This window comes from Sus scrofa, chromosome 1 (assembly GCF_000003025.6).
Source record: "Sus scrofa isolate TJ Tabasco breed Duroc chromosome 1, Sscrofa11.1, whole genome shotgun sequence".
Classification (NCBI taxonomy): Eukaryota; Metazoa; Chordata; class Mammalia; order Artiodactyla; family Suidae; genus Sus; species Sus scrofa.
The window spans coordinates 144,780,922-144,807,441 of record NC_010443.5 but is presented as its reverse complement, the minus strand read 5'-3'; the positions used below and the strand labels follow the sequence as shown (position 1 = coordinate 144,807,441).

The following is a 26,520-nucleotide window of genomic DNA, read 5'->3' as shown; positions in this document are numbered from 1 at the left end:
CACAGCCACAGCAATGCCAGATCTGAGCCACATCTGTGACCTACACCACAGCTCATGGCAATGCCAGATCCTCAACCCACTGAGTAAGGCTAGGAATTGAACCCACAACCTCATGGTTCCTAGTCAGACTCATTTCTGCTGCACCACAATGGTAACTCCTCTTATTTCTTTTTTATTTAGAGAAGCCCTTTCAGTATTTCTTTTAGAATAGGTTTAGTATTGCTATACTCTTTCAGTTTTCGTTTGCTGTAGAAATTATTTCTCGGTTCTCTTTTAAATGATATCCTTACTGGGTAGAGTATTCTAGGCTGCAAATGCTTCCCTTTTAGAACTTTGAACATACCTTGCCCCTCTCTTTTGGCCCGTAGTGTTTCTGTAGAGAAATCAGCTGATATCCTTATGGGGGTTTCCTTATGATTAATGGTTTGTGTTTCTCTTGTTGCCTTTAGCATACTCTCCTTTCTTGTCTTTTTTTTTTTTTTTTTTTTTTTTTTTTTTGTCTTTTTGCCATTTCTTGGGCCACTCCCGCGGCATATGGAGGTTCTCAGGCTAGGGGTCTAATCAGAACTGTAGCCACCGGCCTATGCTAAAGCCACAGCAACGTGGGATCCGCGCCACATCTGCAACCTACACCACAGCTCACAGCAACGCCGGATCCTTAACCCACTGAGCAAGGCTATGGATCGAACCCGCAACCTCATGGTTCCTAGTAGGATTTGTTAACCACGGCACCACGACGGGAACTCCATTTTTTTTGGTCTTTTTTTAGCATCCTCTTTATCTTTAGCCATTTTTATTAAAATATGTATTATTGTGGATCTGTTTGGGTTCAGCTTGTTTGGGGTTCTCTGTTCTTTATGTATCTTGATATCCATTTTCTTTAGATTTGTAAATTTTTCAGACATAATTTTTTCAAAAGTATTTTCAATCCTCTTTTCTTTTTCTTCTCCTTCTGGAATTCCTATTATGTGTAGATTGGCCTGCTTTATATTATACCATAGATCTTTTATATTGCTTTTGTGTTTTTTTCATTTGGTTTTCTGTCTGCTGTCCTGATTGGGTGGTTTCCATCATTCTATCTTCCAAGTCACTACTTCTTTCCTCTGCATTATTCATTCTGCTCTTTAACTCAGTTTGCATCTCTGCAATGAATTTTCTAATTTTTCTTGGCTCCTCCTTGTATTTTCTAGTTCCTTTCTTCAGTAATCTGCATTACTGTTCATATCCACTCCTTAATTCCTTCAATATTTTCATGACCTCCCTTTAACTGTGTGTCTATTAGACTGTAGAGGTCTGTTTCATTGTTTGCTGTGTTTCAGGTGAATTCTTTTGTTCTTTTAACAAGGAATGGTTCCTGAGTGTCTTCATTTCACTTATATTTTTCTTTTTCTGTGAGTTTAGGGAAAGACTATTACTGTAGTCTTGGGGGGCTATTTCTATGCAAGAGCACCCCTTTCTATTTTGTTGGGGATTTACTATTTACTTTTGGCATGGGAGTGTGAATATTTGCTGTCTCTTTCTTTGGTGTGTGCAGGCTGTTATCTCCCTGAGTGTGCTTCCAGGGAGAAGGAGGCAGAGACAGGGCCAGTAGTCAGTGCCTGGTTGCTGGGCTCTTGACAGTAGCAAGGACCTGCAGGAAGGTGGTGCAGGCTACTCCAAGTTGCAGGGCCCTGGGAGGTGGTAATGAGCCTCAGGACCACTACCAGATTTAGATGGTGCCTGGAGAATTTGGCAGTGGCATGGTGTGTGAGTTCCTGGAGTGAGGGGGGTGAGAGCAACAGCAGGTGGTGTTTGATCATGATGTGCTCCTCTGTGGTGCCTTCTGAGATGATTGGGGCCTCAAGTGGTGCCTGTTCATGGACCCCTAATGGTGGCAGGCCACACCCACCTCTGGAGTCAGAGATAACTGTGGTGGTTTTTCCCCATCACCTGTAGACCACTCAAGACACACCCTGTCCCACTTGGCCCACACAGGAGGTGCTGCACAGGCTGTTCCTAGTTTCAGAATCCTGGGAAGTGACAGTGATCAGGGATGTGTGGGCACGCACTGCCCAGAGCACTTGGCAGTGGCAGCAGCAGGGCAGGTGTATTCCCAGGGGAGTGAGAGCAACAACGAATGGGGCTTGGTTGCAGTGCCCTCTTTTTTGCCAACCTCTGAGGTGACTGGGGCTGTAGGTGGAGTCTGTTCACAGACCCCTAGTCATGTCATGCCACACCTCCCTCTGGTTTCTTGTGGTTTGTCCCCATTGCCTGTAGATCATGCAAGAGGCACCACATTGGGCTTAGCCCCCTGCTGCACTTAACCCACACAAGAGGTACCTGGCCATCTGTAGCCTGAGCAAGTGGCCTCTTGCCACCTGTAGCCTGTGCCAGAGGTGCAATGCCCTCTGAGAGTCTGCACATGTGCAGGGAAAGAAATTCCTATTGAAGCAGAATAATAGTGTAGGAACATGGACTTCAATATATTCCCTGATTAATATCCATGGTTTAAGATTTGTAAAAGCAAATCTAGACAAATAGGCTTTGTTTGTTGGAAGATTAACTATTGAAAGTACATTTGTTTTATATCAAGGTGGACATTAACCCCTGACTTATACATTTGACTTTTAGCAAAAGAATGTAAAGTTGGCAACTCCCTGTCTAGGGGAAAGAAGGACAAAGTACCCATAAAACTCACAGGGAATATCCATCTCTAAGACCCCTATTGGATATGGCCTGATATAGGTGACTGGACAAGGCCAATGGGAGAAAGGAAGGATGTCTGAACCCCACATTGGTACCCCTGTCCTTAAGAAATAAATACCTCCACAGAACAATAGGAAGGGGAGACTCTTCCTTTCCCTCCCACTGTCTGTGCTGGGAGCTATTTGCTTTCCTGTAATAAAGACTTTTGCCTGCTTGCTGCCTGTGTGTGTTCGTGAAGTTCATTCTTTGGCTCCATGAATAAGAACCCGTATTCCTGTAACATCTTGTGGGGGCTTCTCTGGGATCTGAAGTACACCAGCACTCACAAGGTAAGTGGCTGGCAGCAAGATTTTGCTTTTGCTTTCTGCTTTGTTCAGTTTCTGTTTGCCTCTTGAAAGGAGGGTGAATGTGTGCATGTGATTGTGTATAGCCTGAGATGTGTTATGGACTTGAACCGAGTGTGGAGTCCCCATCCGCAGTTCCATTTAAGATCCCGAGCAGTCTCATACAGCTAAAAGGCAGCCCTCCTGAGTCTAATCAGGCCAGGAGTCTGGTCAGGGGTTTATACTATCCTGCCACATATCAAGAGGCACCAAATGGAGTGTCCCGAGAGGGAGATGGCCGGAGATGGATGAAGCAATTCACAAGGCAAATTTTCCAATGCACTCTTCCCCTTCCCCCGCAGTGCTCTTCCCGCTATACACCGTAGCCTTTGTAAAACGTTTGGGAAACAGCAAGTTACTTTATTTCTGAATATTTGCTATTTTAATATGACCTATGAAAAACACAGATGTTGTTTTTGTGAATTCTTAAAGGGTAGTGAAGGGTTTTAAGGCCATCATTCCTAGACCCTTGTGATACTCTCATCTCCACCTTCCCTGTTTCCTACAACATGTCAGAACCCACCACCTCACAGTGGATGATGTTAGCTGAGCTGCCAAAGTCAAGTTTTTAATAGAAATTCATTTTTAGTGGCATCCCTAAGGGGACAAGACATAAGGAGACCCCTTGCACTATGGGAAGAAACCATAAGGGTCATATGGACTAAGGGTCTAGATAATCTAGTTATATGAGCTTAAGGAATACCCCTCAAATCACAAATCCATCCCATTTTATTGCACTTCTGGTTTTTCACCCCTTGCTATTTTTAGCCAATTTAACACTTTTTGGGCTTTAGACCCAATTGATACCATCTCTCATATGACATCAGGCTTGGCCCCTATGCTGGAATTGGTCATTGTATTCTCCTTGCCAAGTAGTGCCTGACCTCCTTAGGAGTCCTTTAAAGGGCTCAGCCAATCCACTTTAAAAAAAAAAAAAAATCATTTCCTTTGTTTTTACATCAAATGGAGCCATGAGGGAAAAGAAAAGCGGTCTCTAGAAGTTAGGACTACCCTGAGTTGTTACCATTCCTGTAAGGGAGAAAGAGGTCATAACTGGCATGCATCCAACTTGGGCCAAGTGCCTAGTCTCAGGGCCCGGGCGTGGTCAGTTTTGCCTTTTACTATTTATTTTCACCCTGGTTGGAGAAAATGGCAGCTGGTTCATCCAATCTACCCATTGACTGTAGCTTAGGGGTCTTTCCAACATTAATAGAGGTCAGGTCAGAGCAATCATCTTAGAATTCTTAAACTCAGGACAACATTTGCATGCCTGGGTTTCTTCACCTCTGTCCAGAGGCAGATAATGGGCAGGGATGATGGGAGAGGCTACGCTGGTAAGGAAGTGGTTAATTCCAGTCAGCCAAAGATTGGATGGGGTATTTTACCACTGATGCCTATTTGCTCCTCACAAGAGAGGGGACACCCTTGCAAAACAGAGCAGAGAAAGGACAACAGGTCTTTTCTTTTTTTCAGATGGGAGCAACATCCTCGAGCCTGGCTCATGGCTCAGTAACAACTCCTCTGGCAAGTACCTTGAGGAACTGGGAACAATTTGACTCTCAGACCCTGAGAAAGAAACATTTAGTTTTCTTTTGAAAGGAAGCCTGGCCATAGTATAACCTGCTGGACAGAGCAAGCGCCACCTGAAGGCTCTCTAAATTACAATACCATTCTCCATTAGACCTATTTTGTAGGTCAGAGGGGAAATGGTCAGAAGTGCCTATGTCCAGATCTTTTTTACAATGAGGGAAGACACTAAACTGAGGAAGGCCTATGGATTTCCCCAGTGTGTTATGCCAACTCCCTCAGAACCTAGGTGCCTTCCACATCCTGGCCCAATTTGGTCAGGCCCTCCTGAAGTCAATTAGCCTTCCCAACACTGCCCAAGGCTCCTTCTTCCCCCCCACCCCCATTGCCAAAGTTATATCCCTCTTTACTCCCTTTGCAAGAAGTGGCAAACAGAGAATGGGGACAGTTATGGGTCCATGTGCCTTTCTCTCTTCAGGACTTAAGACAGATAAAAACAGATTCGGGAAAATTTACAACCATTCAGATAGATATATGGAGGTCTTTCAAGGTCTCTCGCAGTCCTTCAAGTTGACCTGGAAGGACATCATGATATTGTTGAAATAGACATTGACTATAAGTGAGAAAAATAAAGTCTCAGAAAATGCTCAGGGCTGGGGAGATGAATGGTATGCTATAAATGCAAGGGGCAGGTCAGAAGAGGAATGAACAAAATTCCCCATAGGCTGTCAGGCAATTCCTATGAGTGACACTAACTGGTTTGCTGATGAAGGAAATAAAGACAACTGGCATAGGAACCATTTTATTACTTGTATAGTTGAGGGACTAAAGCAGCATGAGTAAAGCCTGTTAACTACTCCAAACTATCGGAGGTCTGTTAACGGAAACGTAAGAGTTCATCAGCCTTCTTAGAAAGGCTCAGAGAGGCATTGAGGAAGCATACACCCATGGACCCAGAAGCAGTGGAGAGCCAAATAATTCTTAAGGATAAATTTATAACTTAATCAGCACTAGATATACAGAGGAAGCTCCAAAAATTGGCTTTTGGCCCTCATCAGGACCTGGAGCACCTCCTTAGAGTAGCAACTCCGCTGTATTATAATCGGGACAGGGAAGAGCAAAAAGAAAAGAGGAGAGACAAAGAAAAGGCTGAGGCTCTAGTTATGGCACTATAGGGAGTCGACCTGGGAGTTTCTAAGGCAAAAGGATTAGGGCAAGGACCCAGGTCCAGAGCCTGTTTCCTCTGTGGAAAGGAGGGACACTTTAAAGGGGCATGCCCCAAGGCTCGGACTCCACCACCTAAGCCTTGTCTCATATGTCAGAAGATCACTGGAAGAGGCACTGCCCCAAAGACAGAAGTCCCAAGGGGTGACCCCTCAGGCCCAGGATCAAGACTGATGGGACCCGGAGATTTCCGTACTAGCTCCTGTCCTCATCACTACGCAGGAGCCCCAGGTGACTCTGAATGTAGGAGGGCAGCTTGTTGGCTTCCTCCTGGATATGGGAGCCACCATTTCAGTCCTCCTCTCCAACCCTGGACCCCCTTCAAGTAGATATGCCACTATTCATGGTATTTCTGGCAAGTCAGTTACAAAATTCTTTATATAACCTTTGAGTTGTGATTGGGAGTCCATTCTCTTCTCTCATGTCTTTCTTTTCTTTTTTTCTTTGTCTTTTTAGGGCCACACCCATGGCACATGGAGGTTCCCAGGCTAGGGGCTGAATCAGAGCTGTAGCTGCTGGCCTACACCAGAGCCACAGCAACACAGGATCTGAGCCACGTCTGCGACATATACCACAGCTCATGACAACACCGGATCCTTAACACACTGAGCGAGGGCAGGGATTGAAGCCGATTCCCCATCAATGCTAGTCGGATTTGCTAACTGCTTAGCCACAGTGGGAACTCCCTCTCATGACTTTCTGATTGTTTCAGAGAGTCCAACTCCACTTTTAGCAAGAGATATCTTATCAAAGGTTAAAGCCTCAATTCACATGACAAGGGAACCTAATCAAAGCTATGTCTGCCTCCAGTTGAAGTAGACATTGACCCAGAAGTCTGGGCTGTAGGAGGAAAGATAGGTAGAGCAAAAAATGCTCAACCAGTGGAAATAACTCTTAAAAATCCAAAACTATTTCCTTGCCAAAAGCAGTATCCTCTGATGCCTGAGGCATGACAGGGACTTACCCCAATTATAAAAAACCTAAAAGAACAGGGACTACTAATTAAATGCAATGGCTTTTGTAATACCCCCATATATGGCCTGAAACAGACTGGGGACTTAACCCTGGAATACATTGGCTAGGCCCAAACAGAACTTACTGGGTATTTGGAACTAATCCATGGCTGTGGCTGCCCCCGAGATGGGTAGGATGTTGTACTTTAGGGTTGGCTTTTGCTCATAGCAATACTGTAAAAACTCTGAGCTGAGTACCAGCCAACCTTCCCTACCTACATTCGAGGTGGATTTGATCAGTGTCCCAATGGTATGACCAGCAGCTATATTTGTGCACTCATTAGGAACCACTGACATAATGCTGCAGGTGGAAGCATTAACTAATTTTCCTTGGCAAGCCCTTAACGATGGTGCAGCAGCTATTTCTGCCTTAAATATGGAAAAACAACAGGTGAGAAAAGTAATCCTACAAAACAAATGGCCTTAGACATACTGCAGCTCAGGGAGGTACCTGTGCTATTATAAAATCTAAATGTTGTGTTTATATTCCTGATTATTCACAGAATGTGTCTGATTCCCTGCAAGATCTCCGGCAGCAGATTCATGAGTTGTCAAATCCAACTCCAGCTTTTGGGGCTGCCCTCTGGAACTGGCTGAACTCCTCCTCCTGGGGGAAATATTTGCTTACTATAATCATCATTGTAATCTTGATTCTTTTATTCAGACCCTGTATCATTAATTGTATTTCTCGCTTCATCACCTCCCAATTAGAAGTTATTAAACTACAGATGGTGGTAGAAAGGGAACCCAGTGTAACATAAAGCCCACTTGATTGTCCCGTGAGTGGAGACCTGCTTTCCTCTGATGATGCCCCTTGTTAGCAGGAAGCAGTCAGAGTGGTCATCGCCGCTTTTCCCCACAGTTAAGAGTCTCCAACTCTAGAGGCGGGATTGAAGCAGAACAATAATTCAGGTAGTTAGTGTAGGAACATGGGCTTTGATATATTCCCTGATTAATATGCATGGTTTAAGATTTGTAAAAACAAATCTAGACAAACAGTCCTTGCTTGTTGAAAGATTAACTACTGAAAGTACATTTGGGATTTCCCATTGTGGCTCAGTGGTTAGTGAAACCAACTAGCATCCATGAGGACACGGGTTCAATCCGTGGCCTCACTCAGTGGGTTAAGGACCAGGCATTGCCGTGAGCTGTGGTGCAGCTCTCAGGCGAGACTCAGATCCCGTATTGCTGTGGCTCTGGTCTGATTGGATCTCTAGCCTGGGACCCTCCATATGCCGCAGGTGTGGGCCTAAAAAGACCAAAAAAAAAAAAAAAAAAAGCAAAGAAAAGTACATTGTTTCACGTCAAGGTGGACATTAACCTCTGACCTATACATTTTTTTTTTTTTTTTCTTTTTAGGGCCGCACCAGAGACATATGGATATTCCTAGGCTAGGAGTCTAATCAGAGCTACAGCTGCCAGCCTACACCACAGCCACAGCACACGGGACCTGAGCCGTGTCTGTGACCTACACCACAGCTTACGGCAATGCCGTATGCTTAACCCACTGAGCCAGGTCAGGGTTCGAACCCGCATCCTCATGGTTCCTAGTTGGATTCATTTCCACTGAGCAATGACAGGAATTCCCTACATTTGCCTATTAGCAAAACAATGTAAAAAGTGGCAAATCCTAGTCTAGGGGAAAGAAGAACCAAGTAGCCATAAAATTTATGGGGTGTATCCATCTCTAAGACCCCTACTGGATAAGACCGGATATAGATGACTGGATAAGGCCAATGGGAAAAAGAAATGATGTCTGGACCCCATGTGGTTACCCCTGTCCTTAAGAAATAAAAACTGCCATCAAATGATAGGAAGGGGGGACTCTTCTTCCCCCTCCTAGTGTCTGTGCTGGGAGCTATTTGCTGTCCTGTAATAATGACTTTTGCTTGCTTGCTGCCTGTGTGTCGGTGAAGTTCATTCTTTGGCTCCGAAAATAAGAACCCAGATCCTGGCAACACCATGGCGATACGCCCCTCCTCCTCTCGCCCTCCCCAACAATGGCGCCTTGCTTCTCCTGCAGGCCCAAACCTCCTCCTGGCTTCCTCAGCTATGGCATTCCACTCCCCAGCTTGGAACACACCGCTCCCTAGGCCCTCAGGCTTTCCCCACACAGCCAACCCTAGTCCTCTCCCAGGAACTGACCTCTGGAGCCTGAGTCTCAGCGCCCAGCCTGCTTCAAGCATCTCAGGCTGTGGTGGCCGGGGCGATGGTGCAGATAACTTGTGCGGCTCTCACTCTACTTTGCCCTCCTCAGTCCAGCTGCTGTGCTTTTCTCGGGGACTTTGAGGTTCCCTCCGTATCAGCTGATCTCCCCATCGGTTGGGTGGCTTCCCGGGTGTGGGTTCCTTTTCTCTTTAACAGCTCACTCTCAGGAATGCTAGTTCCATACCCATTCCCTTCTCTCTCTCTTTTTCTTTTGTGCTACCCAGTTGTGTGGAGGGTATCTTGCCCTTTTTAGAGGTTTAAGTTCTTCTGCCATCATTCAGTAGATGTTCTGTGTGAATTGTTCTACATGTAGCTGTGTTTTTTTTGATGTGTTTGTGGGAGAAGGTGAGCGTGATGTCTTACTCCTCTGCCATCTTGAGCCTTCCTCCTATTCTTCTTTGTCATGATTATTTTAGCTACTCTAGGGACTGCACTATTTCACGCAAATCTAAAAATAAGTTTGTGTCTAAAAAAAGCCTTGCTGGGATTTTTTTTTTTTGTCTTTTTTTTTTTGTTGTTGTTGTTGTTGCTATTTCTTGGGCCGCTGCTGCGGCATATGGAGGTTCCCAGGCTAGGGGTTGAATCGGAGCTGTAGCCACCGGCCTACGCCAGAGCCACAGCAATGCGGGATCTGAGCCACGTCTGCAACCTACACCACAGCTCACGGCAACGCCGGATCGTTAACCCACTGAGCAAGGGCAGGGACCGAACCCGCAACCTCGTGGTTCCTAGTCGGATTCGTTAACCACTGCGCCACGACGGGAACTCCCCTTGCTGGGATTTTGATGGGAATTTCATTAAACTTATAAGGAAATTCAGAAAAAATGGACATTTTTAATATGGTGAATCTTCCAATCCATGAACACAGTGTGCCTCTCCATTTGTTTAGGTCTTTTTTGACTTCATTATTGTGATAGTTAATTTTTTCTTATTGAGTATGGTGGGCCATAGTGTGCAGATATTTGATTAAAAATGATTTTGGGTGTTTCTTTAAAGATATTTTACTAGATTTTTATTTTTTCTATTATAGTTGATTTACATAAAGGTATTTTTTGAATGATATTAACATTTAAATCAGTGGACTGTGAGTAAAACAGACTGTCTCCAAAATGCACGTGGGCCTTGTCAAATCAGTCGAAGGCCTTACTAGAACAAAGACTGACCCCTCTGAACAAGAAGGAAATCTGCAAGCTGACAGCCTTTGGAATTGAATTGAAACTTTCTGTGTCTCTGACCTACTGGCCAACCCTACAGATTTTGGACTTACCGAGCCTCCACATTTATGCAAATCAATTCCTTAAAATAAGACTCTCTCTCTCCCCCATAGATACATATCCTGCTGGCTCTAGTTCTCTGGATAATTCTGACAATCATCACTTTGTAATTTCAGCATACAGATCCTTTACCTCTTGTGTTAAATATATAGCACTTCATTTTCTTTGGAGTAGTTGCAAATGATCTTGTGTATTCTGCTTTTTACTTTCAATTTTACATGTTTGTTATTAGTTATAGAAATTAACATATTTTTCATGTATTTATCTAGTATGAACTTGTGGCCTTGCTGAACTTTCTGATTATTCTGGGAGTTTTTTGTAGATTCCTTGGGATTTTCCACATTAAAAATCACATCATCTACAAATAGCAACATTTTTTTTCTTGCTTTTCAATTTATATGCCTTTTATTTCTTTTTCTTGCAATACTGAAGTGTCCAGAACTTCTTGAACCATGTTAAACAACGTGAGGATGGATATCCTTTCCTTATTCCTGATTTTTTGGGGAAAGCACTCAGACTTTCACCATTAAGTCTGATGTTAACCTTAGTGCTTTTATAAAAAGATGCTCTTATCAAGTAGAGGTATTTTTTTTTTTTTTTTCCCTAGGGCCGCTTCCCACAGCATATGGAGGTTCTCGGGCTAGGGGTCTAATTGGAGCTGTAGACCCCGGCCTATGCCAGAGCCACAGCAATGTGGGATTTCAGCCATGTCTGTGACCTACATCACAGCTCATGGCAACGCTGGATCCTCAACCCACTGAGCAAGGTCAGGGATCACACTCGCAACTTCATGGTTCCTATTTGGATTCGTTAACCACTGCACCACTATGGGAACTCCTCAAGAAGAGTTTTTATTTTCAGTTCTTTCCTGAGTTCTGGCCCTTCATTTTTCATATTTTTATAATTGTGATTTTTTTTTTCTTGTATTGTTTTAAAATGTCTATCAGCTTGTTTTTAAACAGCAGGCTACACTTCTGATCTATTATGTGGTTACATATTTCTGGTATACTTTCACGGTCTAGAAGGGGTGGGTGGTGAGGAAAACACCATCCAGACAGTGACCTGGCCTGATGTGGAGCTGTCCCTGCCCTCAAGATATTTATAGAATAGATGGATGAAGTCAGGAAAAAATAAAATTACTTTAAGAAAGCTGTATCAATATCAAACAAAAGATACCAAAGCTTTTGTTCTAATAAAGCACTATTCTGGGAACTGTGGGAAATCCAAAGAAATACCCACTAGGAAGTCTCTTCTCAAAGTTATTACACTGTATTCGAGGAAATAACTTAATTTGTTTTTCCATCAGCTGGCCAGGAAGATGGCCTCCAGATACCACATCAGCTCTGCAGGACACCCTTACTCTGCTCTTAGCCTGCCAACAGCATTAAAGCTCATCCTCCCTCCTATTTTGGTTTGGTTTGGCATTTGGATCCTAACCTAAGTTCACCTTCTGGTTTCAGCCCCCATGTATCTAACTTACCTTTTGGTCCCTTTCTGACCTAACATGTTCCATTGCTATGCACCAGGATAAGCTGAACCCAAAAGGAGTGCTTTCATTTAGGATGGTGTCATGATCATAGAAAAATAATGGGCACTTAGTGTGCGCTGTATGCTAGTGCTATTCTAAGTGTTCTAGATAATTTAAATCATTGAATCCTTACCAGGAGCACATAAGGCAGTTATTATTACCTTCAGGAGGAAGTGATGGAGCTGATGTTTGAACCAAAGCAGTAGGACACCAGCATCTGTTAAGGCACCGATACTCTAACTACTCAGTGGGACTGCCTGCCTTCCTTTTAGATGCGAGAAAAGACCTAAAGGAAAGAGAAAGTTTGCATAGGTCAGTCTCAGTGGGAACGGCCTACTAATGTCCAGAAGCTAAAAAAGCAAAGGCCAGTGTTTTGCTGGAGGGCTAGGGAATAGGTTTGCCGTATGGTCTGGGCAGTCATTGGGCACACAGATTACTTGCATGAAAAAGGCTAAATATCCCTTAAGAATTATGTCTAGATACATGCTGTGCATGTGAAAAGTGGGACCACTCATGTAACTGACACTAAAGATTAGTCAGTCCTGACGTTTATTTTCCCATAGACTTCCCATTTATCCATGAGCAAAGTGTTTTATTTTTGTTTTGTAGTTAAAAAAAAAGCTATCCAAGGAGCTCTGGCTGAAGGTGACTCTCATACTTCAAAACCAAATGATAAATTTTACTCCATTATTTTCTGTTGAGTTGATGGATGAGAATTATCAAATCTCATGTGGCTTGACTCATAATTTTGATACATTTTCCCTGAAGGCAAAACATTTTATTTTCATGCATAATTTTGGAGTCAGTGTGCATGAATATGAATAACTGCTTATTCTAATGAAATCATTACAATATGTTTCTAATAACCTGATTTAATAATGTTAGTTGAATTAATTTAAGTTGAACTTACTTAGCTTCATTACCCTTCCTGAATAATCCAGCATCATTTTTTTCTCAGGTGCTTCTCACAAAATTCTAGTCAGTAGCTCGGAAGTTTTAAAAACTTAATTTTAATATAGAATTTAGGATAGAGAATTCAATGGAATAAATAGTAATTAAATACTACAATCTGCAAAGGACCATGCCAGGTACATGAAGAGATTGCAAGCATGAATGAAGCTGTGTTCCTGTCTATAAGGAACTCATTACTCATAGAATAATGTTACCCAGCCTTCATAAAGTGCTTTAATGTCTACAAAATACTTTTATCTATTTGCAATCCAATTTAAATCTCATCACAGAAACTATGAGGCTTTATGAGCGTTTCAAGGCCTGTCAAAATTTGATTTCTTCCCTCCCTGCACTAAACTGTCTTTTATTTCTTTCATGTACATGTAGAACACTTTGCGTATTAACAAGTTAATAGTAAGTCTTCCTATCCACGAACACAGCATCTTTCCAAACATTTATGTTTTCTTTAATTTCTTTCAGTCAGGTCTTGTAATTTTCTGTGTATCAATCTTTCACCTCCTTCATTAAATTTATTCCCAGGTGGCAACGAGAAAGGCACTGGGATTTTATAACCCAATGGATAGAAACAAGTCAACATGTGTTCTTTTCTATTAAAGCCCAGAGATGCCCGTACTTCTTCCACCTCTCCAGTTACAGTTCTATAAGCACATGTGCCCCAGAGCTGTTAGTGATGATCAGAAGATACTGGGCAACAAGTTCAAGTCATTGCTTTTCAATTCTATGCCTAAAAGATGGAATTACTGGGTCGTGTGAGAATTTTACATTCCCTCTAAAAAAGAAGGGTTCCAAATTCCCCACATACTTGCCAATACTTGTTATTTGCCCATTATTAAATTTTTTATTACAATCATCCTATTGGACGTGAAGTAGTATTTTACTGTGTTTTTTCTTATTGCAGTAAAATACACATAACATAAATTTTACCATTTTAACCATTTTTAAGAGTGTAATTCTGTGGCATTAAGTATATTCACATTGCTGTGGAAAAATCGCCACCATCCATCTTCAGAATTTTTCATTTTCCCTAATTGAAACTCTGCACCCATTAAGCACTAACTCCTCATTTCTCCTTCCTCCAGCTCCTGGCAACCACTGTCCTAGTACCTGTCTATGAATTGGACTACTTCAGGCACCTCATATAAGTGGAGTCATAGAATATTTGTTTCTTTGTTGACTGGCTTATTTCACTCAGCAGGATTTTCTCAAGGTTCAGGTGATAGTAGTACAGGTATCTTGAGTCCCTGTTTTCAATCTTTCTTGTTATATACTTAGTACTGCTAGATACAGTCATTTTATGTTAATCTTTTTGACGTGCCCCCATTCTGTTTTTCATAGTGGCTGCACCATTTTACATTCCCAGTAGCAGCACGGAAGTGTTTCAGTTTCTCCATATTCTCACCAACACTTGGCTACTTTCTGTTTTGTTTTATTTGGATAATAGCCATCTTAATGGATGCCAACTAGTATCACATGTAGCTTTGATTTCCATTTCTCCAATTAGTGACGTTGAACATCGTTTCATGTGATTATTGGCCATTTATGTATTTTTTTTGGCGAAATGTCTTTTTATATCATTTGTCCATTTAAAAATTGGGTTGCTTGTCTTTTTGTTTTTGAGTTGTCAGAGTTCTTTATATATTCTGGATATTAAATCCTAATTAGCCATATATTTTGCAAATATTTCCTCCCATTCTATTGCTTGTCTTTTTACTTTCTTGATAGTGTCCTTTGATGAACAGAAATTTTTAATTTCAATAAAGTAAACTTATTTATTCTTTTGTTTGTTGTTCATAGTTTCAGTATCACAGCTAAGAATCCACTGCCAAATCCAAAGTAATGAATGTTTTTTTCTAAGAATATTATGATTTTCACTCTTATAATTTAGGTCCTTGATCTATTTTGAGTTAATTTTTGCGTATGGTGTGAGGCTGGGGTCCAACGACTTTCTTGTGCATGTGAAAATCCAATTGTCTCAGCCCCAAATGCTGAAGAGACTGTTCTTTCTCAATTGAATAGACTTGGTAACTTTGTCAAAACTGAATTGGTGTTGGATGGGTTTATTTCTGGACCTTCAATTCCATTCCAGTGTCTATCCTTATGCATCTACCACATTGTTTTGATTACTGTAGCTTTGTAGTAAGTTTTGAAATCTGGAAGTGTGAGTTTTCCAACTCTGTTCTTCTTTTTCAAGACTGCCTATTTGGGGCCCACTGCAATTCCAGATGTATCTGAGGACTGGCTTTTCCATTTCCCCAAAAAGTCTGTCTGAGATTTGACAGGGATTGTATTGAATCTGTAGAGTGCTCTGGGTATTGAGGTCTTGATAATAAGTCTTCCTATCCACCAGCATGGTGTCTTTCTATCTATTTAGGTCTTTGTTCTTTCAGCAATGTTCTATAATTTTAGTGTGTACAAATCACTCACATCTTTGGTTAAATTTATTCCCAGGTGTGTTATTCTTTTAGATGTAGATTGGTTAAATTTATTCCCAGGTGTGTTATTCTTTTAGATGTAGATTGCTTTATTAATTTTCTTTTCAGGTTGTTCTTTGCTGGTAAATAAACACATGGCTAACTTTTGTGTGTTGATCTTGTATCCTGCAACTTTGCTAATTTATCATCTTTGTAGCTTTCTTGTGGATTCTTTGGGATTTTCTATAAATATAGGATAATATAGAACAGATATAGTTTTATTTCTTTTTTTCTAGTTTGTATGTCTTTTCTTTCTTTCTGTCGTTTTGCTCTGGCTAGAATTTCTAGTACAATGTTGAACGGTGGTGGTGAACATGAACACCCTTCTCATTCCTGATCCTGTGGAAAAGCTGTCAGTCTTTCACTGCTGAGTATGATGCTAGGTGTGGGTTTTTCATAAATGTCATTTTTCATGTTGAAAAAGTTGAAGGAAAGCGATTTTTAAATGCTATTTTTAGAAATAATTTGAGGCCCAAGATGATTTTTTTTTTTTGATGTTATTTTTCTCCAGAGATGATTTTCAATTGCTTTTGTCAGCTCCTAGAGGCCTGAGCAATGCGGGAATATCTTAATCCAAATTTTGGTTTCGGGATTTCTGGGCACTTACAACCAGAGACGTTGGCTTACTCCCTTAATCCTGGGTGCAGCTTTCTTAGGTTCCATCAAAAAGCGGGAGACTGCTTTCCTGAGTTCCCACCCTTGGAGAGATTTGAACTGAAAACTCATCTTTCTAACTCTGTGTGGCTGCCAGAGCCAGAATGAAAGTGCTCAGGGCAGAAGCTGCCCAAGTGCTACATTTTCTTCTCCGGATTCCTCCTGGATCTTGGCCTGGTATTCCCTCATTATCTCTCTAATTCTTTGAAACTTCCAAATATATATTTACAAAATATTTCATCTGGCTTCTTAGTTGTCTTCAGCAGTAGAATTCGCTAGCCTGCTGTTTCTGGAAGTGACGTTCACCACTGATGATTACTTTTTCAGAGGTAGGGGTTGTGAAATCCAAGCACAACTTTGTTGTGTCAACTTTATTTCTTCTTCTGTCTTATACAGGATGCCAAGGGACAAGCTCATGTCTCATCTATTTATGGAGAAGTATATACTGAAAGGAATAGGAAACTGAAACAAGGGGCCTTTAAGTGAGGCATTAGTGTTGCTCATCTCCCGTTGGGGCAAGAAGGAATGAGGCCTGCCTTTCACAAAAAGTTCAGCACTTTCTTTGCTTAAGAACAATAGTCTCAGCGTATTAGTCTTATCTGATTTAGGGGAGAGAAAAGGCTGCTATAAGGTGGTTCCAGGGATCTCTAGGAATCTCCTCTTAACACTAGGTCATGTATTATTACAGACTTTCATAAGAGAAAAACACTGAGGAGCAAAAAGGGTCAATGAGTTTGCCAGCTCCTATCTCTCTCCAACCTTCCTTCATTTCTTTATAATTCACTTCCAGGAAATTGACTCACTTTAGGTATTTACTGCCTTTAATATAAAATAATTTAAAAATTCTCTAAAACACAGAATTGGTTTTTAAAAAGAGCAAAGTAATTTTAATTTCTGGATCAGTCTCTCCCTCTGCCCCCAAATCAAATCTCACTAAGGAGGCAGATTCCCTATCCTAACCCAGCTACATCCAAGTCCCCCTGCTGTGCTGCCTGGAGCTCTTTTTCCCATGCCATTTATAAAGAGAAGGAACTGATTCACATATATTTTGGAAGCACATCTAATACATAAATGGGAACTCACTGGAGGTTTCCAACATTTGGTGACTCTGTGCATGATGTGCCAACTGGCAGACCCCTACCTATATTTTTAGTCCATATTTAAATCATCACTGATTCACCTCCCAAATCCATCCAATTCTGGATATTGCCACCATCTCCAAAACACTGTCACCTCTTGCCCAGAAGACAGCATCTCATCTCTTCACATTCCCTTCAGCATTCCTTAATCCATTTTCTATACTGTGCCCGGGAAGATCTCCTTCTTACTTGCTTTTTGGCACTGTGTAGAATGCTCTGTAACACTGAACCCATATGCAATTGGCTTTGGAGCAATTATCCATAAGCTGCCAGTCCCCCTACTAGATTGGAAGTTCTCTGAGCACATCTCTGAGCACAGGGAGCTCATCTGCTTCTGTTCATCCTTATATCTTCAGGGTCTGGTGACTAGTGAGTGTTTAACATATTTCTGGAATACTACTTAATGTCAGTAAAGTCTATGTAACTTATTTGTTATGCTTGTGGTTTGTTTCTCACCTTGCATCTGGTGTTCTGTTCACTGATGTTCTCTGAGAGCCTTAAAGGATGCCCCATGCTTAGAGAGCACTTTGTGACCTTTTGCTGCAGGAGCAAACAGGTGAATGAATGAGCGAGGTGACTACAGTAAGAACCTAGCTTCCTGGAGTCCAGGATCCTGTCTGGTATAGTTCCAAGCCCTGAAAAGGAGCTGCCTTGCACATTTCTAGATGGAGAATGTTTCCCAGGAAATTTGACTTGATACTCCAGAGGCTTGGTAATGCTATAGATAGGAACTGGAAAAGAAGCAGCTTTGGGCACAGGCCAGCATTCTGAGGTCATACACTTCATCTGTGGAATTCCCCACCCTGTTCATCCCTGGGCCATTCTGTTAAATTGGAAAATAAATCCCATCCCTGCTCATGTGTTGGTTGATAAAGGCTTGAGCTACTGCCCCTTCAAGAGGAATTTGCATTTTAATAGAGGCTCATCAGCCCCAGAGGAATCAATATCTCTAAAGGTGAAATTTCAAGTACCAGCAACTGAGATATTCTGAGGTTAGGTTGTGCAGTGTTTTCCCATCCAGATCCAACAGAGGACTCCCTCAGTCCCTCCTTGGAGTTGTGTAAGACGTACCCGCCATTACCCACTATTACTACTTTGAACTCTGCCTTTTTTATGCACCATCTCTTCAGACTGCCTGACACTTAGCGGGTCTCTCACATGTTAACACAACCCTTTTCAACACTAGCAGTCAAAGTTGTCACATCAACAGAGCCACAAGGTAAATTATGACAATTAAGACTTTCAAGCTTTCCTAGTACCCCAAGGAAGCCGACAGGTATTTAAAATCTTATACGGTGAAAGAGGGTGCAGATGATTTCACAGGTCCTTGGTGATATTACTCATTTGAATTCATTTTGTGCAACTTGTTCTCTGCCCAAACTTTTAACTTGTATCAAAAGGCCTGCAAACGAAAGGTGAGGAGGAGACACCGTTTGTGAACTAAGAATGTTCTAAATGTCCAGTCTTCCAGGGCAGAGTTCTCAGCGGTGGCTTTAGAAATTATGGAACTGCAGAAAAGCAGCATCCTGGATCTTGGAATTCCGCATACGAGAGAGGCTCCTGCCCACCACACCTGAGACCGAGCGCTCGGAATTCACCTCCTCTCCGTTCACCCGATCTGCCAGGGCGCTCTTCCTAACCCCCGCCGCTGCCACGCGCGCGTCTCCCGGGTTAACCTCGGGCTTGGCCAGTGGCTCGGTCCCAACGCCTCGTTCGGCCCGCGGGCCTGGCTCCCAGGCCCCTTCTACGCCGCTGGCGGAGGACCCCGCCTGCCGCCCCCGCCCTTCCCACTCCCCTCCCAGGCAAGAGGGGCGAGCGCCGAGGCCCGGCCACCGGGACCGCACCTGCGCCTGCCAGCTGTTGCCCCGCTCAATTCCGGGTAGCACTCCGACTCCGGCCTCGCACCAGGTCTCGGCCCCGGCCCCGCGCACGGCGGCGGGGCTCGCGCCCGGGGACAGCGGCGGCGGCGGCTCGCGCCCGCGCTCGAACCGGGGAACGCGCGGGGCGGGCGGGAGAGGGCGCAGAGCGGCGCGGCCGGCGGGCGGCCCTGCAGAGCGGCGGCGGCGGCGGCATGGGCGCGGGTGCCGGCGGGGGCTGCGGGCGCCCGGCTCCCCGCCCGGCCCGGCCCGCTCCCGGCGCGCGGCCGCCGCAGTCCAAACGGCCCGTCGGGAGGCCAACCCCGCAACCGGCGCAACTTGCCTCGGACCCTCGGTGAGGAGGGGCGGCGGCGCGCGCCGGGGCCGGGCGGGAGCGGGCGAGGCGTGCGGGCGCGATGCCTCCGGCCAGCGGCCCCCGCGCGCCGCGCCCCGCCGCGCTGCCCCGCAGCCTGTCCCGCCTGCGCGAGTGCCCGGGCCGCTCCCGCATCGTGCTGGCGCTCGGGGCCACGCAGATGGCGCTCGGATGCCTCATCGTGGCCGTCAGCTTCGCGGCGCTGGCGCTCACCACCTCGGCCCGTGTCCGCCACTCCTGCCCCTTCTGGGCCGGCTTCTCGGTGAGTGTCCGCGGCCGGGCGCGCACAGGGCTCCGGGCGGGGTTGCGGACCGACGCTCCGAGGGCGCCAAGTTCGGGGCGGGAACGCGCAGGCGAGCTGCGGCAGCCCGGGTGCGGTTTAAAACTCCGGGCAGAACAACTCTGGGGCCCCGACTCATCTCTCGCCGCTCTGGAAGCGTCTTTTTACCTTTCCTACTGTGTTGGTTCCCGGAGTTACTTTTCTTCCAGGAAACAGAAGCCAAACACTCGACCTCCGCCGAGCCCGCGACCGCCGGAGGGGCTGCGGAGTGAGGCTGCGAGGCGGGGTCCGCGCCGGGTTCGGCAGCTGGGCTCTAGGGCCCCTATATCTAGGGGACAGGGGACCCGCCCGGCAGGCTTGGGGCGGCCCTGACCAGCCCGGCGTCCCTGAACGAGGCCGGGAGGAGAGATAGGAACCTGGTATCCGGCCGCGGTTTCCCGCACCTGGCCTTCGCGGCGGCTGTGGCCCGGGACTAGCGCGCGGGGCGCGTCCTATCGGGTTGAGGGTCAGCCCCCGTGGCGGGAACCAGCTGAACCCCTCTCTGGCCGCTTACTCGCTTGGCATCGGGGACTTCAGGAGTCCGGCGGGAACTGAACGGCCAGCTCAGGGGCGGTGGGACTGGGCTGGCGACCCGCGGGCGGCTCTGGGAGGCATGTTTTAATGAGCTTCCTCACAGAAAAGGTGACCAGTTTTCAGGCTGTTGAGCTCCAAATTAGAGAGGCCAGTGACTAGGAGCAAAGCCACTGGGCAGTCCCATTAAAGGAAGTGGCTGTCTCCAGGAGTTAATTTTTGGGGGCATTTTTTGATTGAAGTTGATTTTTTTCTATATTAATAAAGAACGGACATAGGATACGGGAGGAATCTGTGCAGAGCAGATATTTATGAAGAGATTCACTTGTTCTGAGAACTCTTGACATCTGTGACTACATTTGGTTTATGGTGCCTTATAGGTTTAAACTGTAAACTCAGTATGTTTTAATTCCATCTCCAGAAATCCAAACCAAGCCTTTGTGATGAGTGTTTGCTCTTTGTTCTTGAGTTTTGAAATTTAAAAATTCTGTCCAGTTTTGCTCTGTTGTTGTTCCTTTGTAATGGCTTTTGTTCTCTTAGTCCAGTGCATGGCTTTTAAAACGACATCTGAGCAGAACTGACTCTGTGACACCCTGATCGATACAGGTATGGTTGTTCATCCTAATAGGGGTATTAATTTTCAATGCTTATTTCAGACCAAGGGTGAGGCTTGGAGAGCTGATTAGGAAAGAACATGAGGCCATAGCAACATGTTCAAATCAAAGAGAGGAGTTTGGAAGCAGGAACCAGGAGTCAGGATTCAAATGGGCCACTATATATAGTCTTCACACATCTGTTGCTTTAGTTTCTAGCATTATTTAATATGCGTTGTTTCCGTGTTGTCTGCCTAGTGGGCCCTGAGTTTATGTCTGCTGGTGCCAGCCTACAGGTGGCAGACTGGTAAACCAGCTTCCCCTCATGGCTCCTTCCCGACCTTCTCCTTCTCCGTCTAGTCTTAGCTATGAAAGGGCATGTAAAAAGAGCTGTCTTTTAATAATAAACGGAAAAAGGAAGACATTCATCGGACCTACCACAAAAGCTGTTTATGTGGAAAATGTACATTCCCTGCATTTTAAAGACTTAAATAAATATGCGAAACAATCATTCAGCTTGCTTGTCCAGTGTTACTTCTTTCAACAACTATAACCTATTTGTGCTAACTTCCCATGACTCAGAGTAATTCCACAAATGTCCTCCTGGTGCAGATGTTCCTCTAGGCTCTGGGGAACAACATAACATTCTCTGCTTACATTTTAGAGATTATAGGTAACTTCTGCACTTGGTCCATCTCCCACTCTCCTTCCTCCCTACATCCGCTATGTCATGGGCTTGTTCACTTTCTTCAAACTTAATCTGCCATAAGCACCTTTAAAATTCTTTCCAAACAGTATATACCATTTTTTACATATAATCTCCAGAAACATGATGGTTGGTTCCACTGATGTTGGGACAAATGCGCATGTTGGTGTGCCTGTGAGTGCTAACACTGGCCCTTGCCAATGTATGTGCCTGCCTGCTGAGACCTGGAAACCACCTTGCAAACATACTTTTCTTTTTTAAGAATGGTGATGAGGGTGGCTGTCTTTATACAAAATCTGCTCTCTGTGGTTTGGGGCTGTACTCTGGTTCCTCTGCATTTCCTAAGATAAGAGCACTCCTTAGGTTTTTAGCCCTTCTTTGTGGTATGTACATGTGAAGGACCATTGTAAAAATAACTCTTCTCTATGTAAAAAAGACAATACTTAGGAAAACAACTTATGTTTATTGAGCATGTACTGTGTGCTAGATGTTAAATTGAGTGTCTTAATGTGGTGTAATGGTGCATTTCATCTGTGGCCTCTGGTGCCCCTGCTCTTGTGCAGTTCCTCGCACTTGAACTTGGACTGGATCTCTGACTTCCTTTAACTAGTGGGATGCAGCAGAATTGAGGGAGTCTCAGGGCTAGGTCTAACCCTTAAGAAGACTTGGCAGCTTCTGCTAAGTCCACTGAGATGAAGGGGGGTGGTTAAGGAACTTGCTATGTTAGCTGGGTTCTCCAGAGAAACAGAACAGATATAGGATAGGTATAGATATAGGGACAGATAGATCAGCAAGCTGGAGACCCAGGCATGGTGGTGTAATTCAGTCTGAATGCAAAGGCCCAGGAACTGAACGACCAATGGTGTAATTTCCAGTCTAGTCCAGAAATCCTGAGAAGCAGGAACTCTGATGTCCCAGGGAAGAAGATGGATGTCCCAGCCCTGAGAGGGTGAATTTGCCCTTGCTCTGCCTTTTCGTTCTATTCAGGCCCTTGCTGGACTGGATGAGGCCCACCTGTGTGGATGAAGGTGCCCTTCTTTCCTCAGACTGCGGATTCAAATGCTAATCTCTTCTAGAGATTTCCTCATAGACACACCCCCAAATAATGTTTTAATGCCAATCTGGGCATCGTAGTCTAGTCCAATGGACAGATAAAATTAACCTTCACGCTTGTCCTAGGTCACACCTGCTCAATGTCAGTTTGAACTTTGTTGCTCTGAAGTGTGAGCTCATACTCTTGACCATTAGACTTAATTGCCCCCCAGGCAGAGGCTGAAGGGTAAAGGAAAGGTAAAGAGGCAGAAGGTAAAGAAAGCCTCCTCAAGGAGGTCACCCCTCTGTTTCTTAGGAAAGGAACAAAATATGTGTGGAAAGGTGATGATTCAAGAGAACTTTGGAGAGGCACGACATTAGGGAAACTGAGGAAGCCTAAGGATGGGGGGCAGGATTAAGGGTTCCCGACAAGGTTGGGAACAGGGGAGGAAGTGGCAGGTCTGGGGGGAGGGAAGCTGCTGTTTCAGCTACTTGAGAACCACCTTCAAACAGTGGTCCTGTCCCAGGTCCCTGCCATCCAGTTGGAAATGAGGGGTGGCTTAGCATGACCTTGGTCCACTTTGAGAGATGATCATCTGTGTGAATAGTTCGGAAGACCACCAGGCTGTGTGGAGGCCTTGAATAGTTATCCTTTGATAGAGCAGCCTCATTAGTTTTCTTTGAAATTTTAGAGACAAGCAAATACACTGAATTATCCACTTTGCCAGCTACTTGTGTTGATAAAGACACAGCCATTAGGTGCTGACTATGCACGTGTGTTTGTGTATTTTTTTTTTCCTTTGAAAGCAACACTGGAGTTCCTATTGTGGCTCAGCAGTTAATGAATCTGACTAGCATCCATGAGGACACAGGTTTGATCCCTGGCCTCGCTTGGTGCATTAAGGATCTGGTGTTGCCGTGAGCTGTGTGAGTCGCAGATGCGGTTCGGATCCTGCTTTGCTGTGGCTGTGGTGTAGGCTGGCAGCTATAGCTCCAATTAGACCCTTGGCCTGGGACCCTCCATATGTGTCCCTAAAAAGCCAAAAAAAAAAAGCAACACCATATTCCAAAAACCATGTATGCTTATTGAAATAACTGAAAACAAAGAAATAAAGAAATGACAACAGTGCCCTCTTCTATCCCAATTCTGTACCAGCAGGTAACCTATATTAACAGTGTTATTGATGTGATCTTTCTATACTTATCTTTACAATCTCAAAAATACTAGGATTTGTGTATATGTGTGGAATATATTTCTTTCCTTTTTTTCTTTCTTGGCCATGCCTATGACATGTGGAAGTTCCTGGGCCAGGGATCGAACCTGTGCCACAGCAGTGACCCAAACCACTGCAGTGACAATGCTGGATCCTTAACCTGCTTAGCCCCCAAGAGAATGCCCTGTTTCTTTTCTTTAAAAATCTTTTACTAAAAGATTATACCACTCACCTTACTTTTTTATTCTGTGTGTAATAAATATTCCCTGCCATAACTCATTATTCTTATTACTCCCATTATTTTTAATGACTGCATAAGAGCCCATGGTATGAATTTTTGTAATTTATTCAGTTCTTCTCCTGCTGGGAATATTCTGGTTTTATCAGTTCTATGTCTTTACAAACAATGCTGCTTATCTAGCCTTAGCTGCAAGTGCTTGTTTTCTGAGCATACATTCCCCAGAGTGGAATGGCTAGTCAAAACGTATTCAGATTTGGAATTTCATTAGATATTGCTGGATTAATTCCACAGAAGGGTGTAGTCATCCCTGCCCGCAGAAATATCACGTAAAATTGCCCTTTTGGTTTAGCATTCCTTAACGTTTTATTCATCTGATGGAAGAAAAAGATATTTCATTGTTTTCATTTGATCTGACTTTTCCATGGTTGCTTCTCTCGTGTGTTGCAAATATTTTCTTGCGGTTTTTCATTTCTCATGTGGCTTTATTTTTGGTGTCTTTTGCCATATGTAAAATTAAAAAACTTTTCGCATTGTCAAATCTTTTAGTATTTCTCTTCTGCAGTATCTGGGCTCTTCTCTCAATTAAGAGAGTCATCATTATAGAGGTCACATGAACATTCCTTTACATTTCTTTCTAAATATTTTCATCTACTTTTTCACATTCAAATTTTAATTCATCCAGAATTTGTTTTACATATGTTGGGAAAAAAGGGCCTAATTTTATTTGCTTGTGGACAAAGTTCCTATGTACGTGCACTTCTCTTTCCATTCAGTTTTACTCTTTTATTTTTAAGTTTAATGTAATTGACGTACAACATTGTATTAGTTTTAGGTGTACAACATAATGATTCCTTACTTGTATACATTGCAAAATGATCAACACAATAAGCTTACTTAACATTTGTTACCATGTATAGTTAATTTTTTTTCTTATGATGAGAACTTTGAAGATTTAGTCTCTTAGCAACTTTGAAATATGCAGAACAGGATTGTTGTTACCGAGAGTCACCAATCTATACGTCACATCCCATGACAGTTTTACTTTCTTTCAGTTGTCTATTTTAGGGTCAATACCACATTGTTTTGATTGAGACAACATCCTGATGAGTTTCTCTATCTGGTAAGGCGTGTCTCTCAATACTGTTTTCTTGTTCAAAGTGCCTTGGCTCTTCCTCTGTATTAACTTTAAAATATCCATGTCTCGAGTTTCCGCTGTGGCATGGTGGGTTAAGATCTGGCGTTGTCTTTATGGTGGCTCAGGTCCCTGCTGAGTTGTGGACTGGATCTCTGAGCCAGTGAGTGGGTTAAGAATCTGACTGCCGCAACTCAGGTTTGATTTCCTGGCCCTGTGCAGTGGGTTAAGGATCTGGCATTGCCATGTCTGCCATAGGTTGCAGCTGTGGCTCAGATTCAGTCCCTGGCCTGGGAAGTTTCATATGCTAAGGGTGCAGCAAAAAACAACAACAACAACAACAACAACAACAACAAAACACCCCCAAAACCCTCTTGCATCTAGTTTCCAGTTGTACACTCTTAGGATTTGGATTACAGTCGTGTTACATTTATAGATCCGTTTTGGAAGTACTGACAATTTTATCATACTGAGGCTTCCAACTCAGGAACATGGTTTGTGTCTTCATTTATTTGTCCTTCATTTTATACCTTTCAGAAAATACTTTATAGGGGTGTGTGCATGGCAGCAGATTTTCAGTCTCCCCTAAACTTCTCTTGAGAATGAAACCAAGAGAATCCTAGAAAAAGCTTAGCAAGGCCACACCAGGGAATAGGTTGGGAGATCTCCACAAGTCAGGACTCAGATGGGTGTGGCCAGTCTACCAGCAGTGCTCAGAGCTGCAGACAAACAGCAGTGGAGGCAGGGGGTGGTGGGCAGGAAAAAGGAGTTCTTTGCAGACTGTGGGACCCCCAAATCACCACAAGCTACTCCCCCCACAAAGTGAGTGGACACCAGCAACGTGCTCTGGGGTTTCTGGTTGTAGGTGAGAACAGTAACTGTGCAGGAATGTGGTGGCACAAGCCTGGAGCATCTGAGAAATGCACAGGGACCCCTCCCTTCTAGAGAACAGAGCCTCACCCTGAGCAGAATGACCAGGAACATAAACCCAGCTGAGCAGTGCAGGAATACAGACAGCAAGAGAGAGTAAGTTCAGATGGTACAGGTTTGGGAGACATCCAAGGAAAGAGATCTCACAGAATATTCCAGCAGCAAAAGAGAACATGCTGAGCACAGAGCATGGCCTTGGGGTCTAGACTTCGGGGGTCTAGAGCTGGAGCAAAGGGCCAGGGCTGGGATGAGCTCTGGATTTAACTCTGAGAAACAAATAAGTGGATACTTAGAGAGCTCATACATGGATACTTTACACATCAATAGAGCCCAGCTGGGAAAGCTGTCCTAGCCCATCTCTCATTCTTTGGGAGTTTTCTCTTCCCAGATGAGGAAAATCCATCTCATTCATATATTGGGAACAAACATGGAATATGATCTTATCTTATGCAAAATGGATTTAAAGAAAAATGATGAAAATGGAGAGTTCCCTTTGTGGCTCGGTGGTTAATGAA

At 44.0% G+C, this 26,520-nt stretch overlaps 1 protein-coding gene and 1 long non-coding RNA gene across 2 annotated transcripts in view; one reads left to right on the top strand and one right to left on the bottom strand.

Annotated features, from left to right (window-relative positions):
• The window catches only part of LOC102162639, a 33,185-nt gene extending 14,169 nt beyond the window's left edge, over positions 1 to 19,016 (bottom strand). The window contains exons 1-2 of the long non-coding RNA XR_002345761.1: positions 18,923 to 19,016; positions 12,004 to 12,128 (exon numbers count right to left, since the gene is read on the bottom strand). This is a non-coding gene — a long non-coding RNA (uncharacterized LOC102162639). The remainder of the gene's footprint in view (positions 1 to 12,003; positions 12,129 to 18,922) is intronic.
• FAM189A1 (family with sequence similarity 189 member A1) overlaps positions 19,351 to 26,520 on the top strand; it is a 471,973-nt gene continuing 464,803 nt past the window's right edge. The window contains exon 1 of the mRNA XM_021098812.1: positions 19,351 to 19,569. Within this exon, the coding sequence (XP_020954471.1) occupies positions 19,351 to 19,569 (219 nt within the window). The remainder of the gene's footprint in view (positions 19,570 to 26,520) is intronic.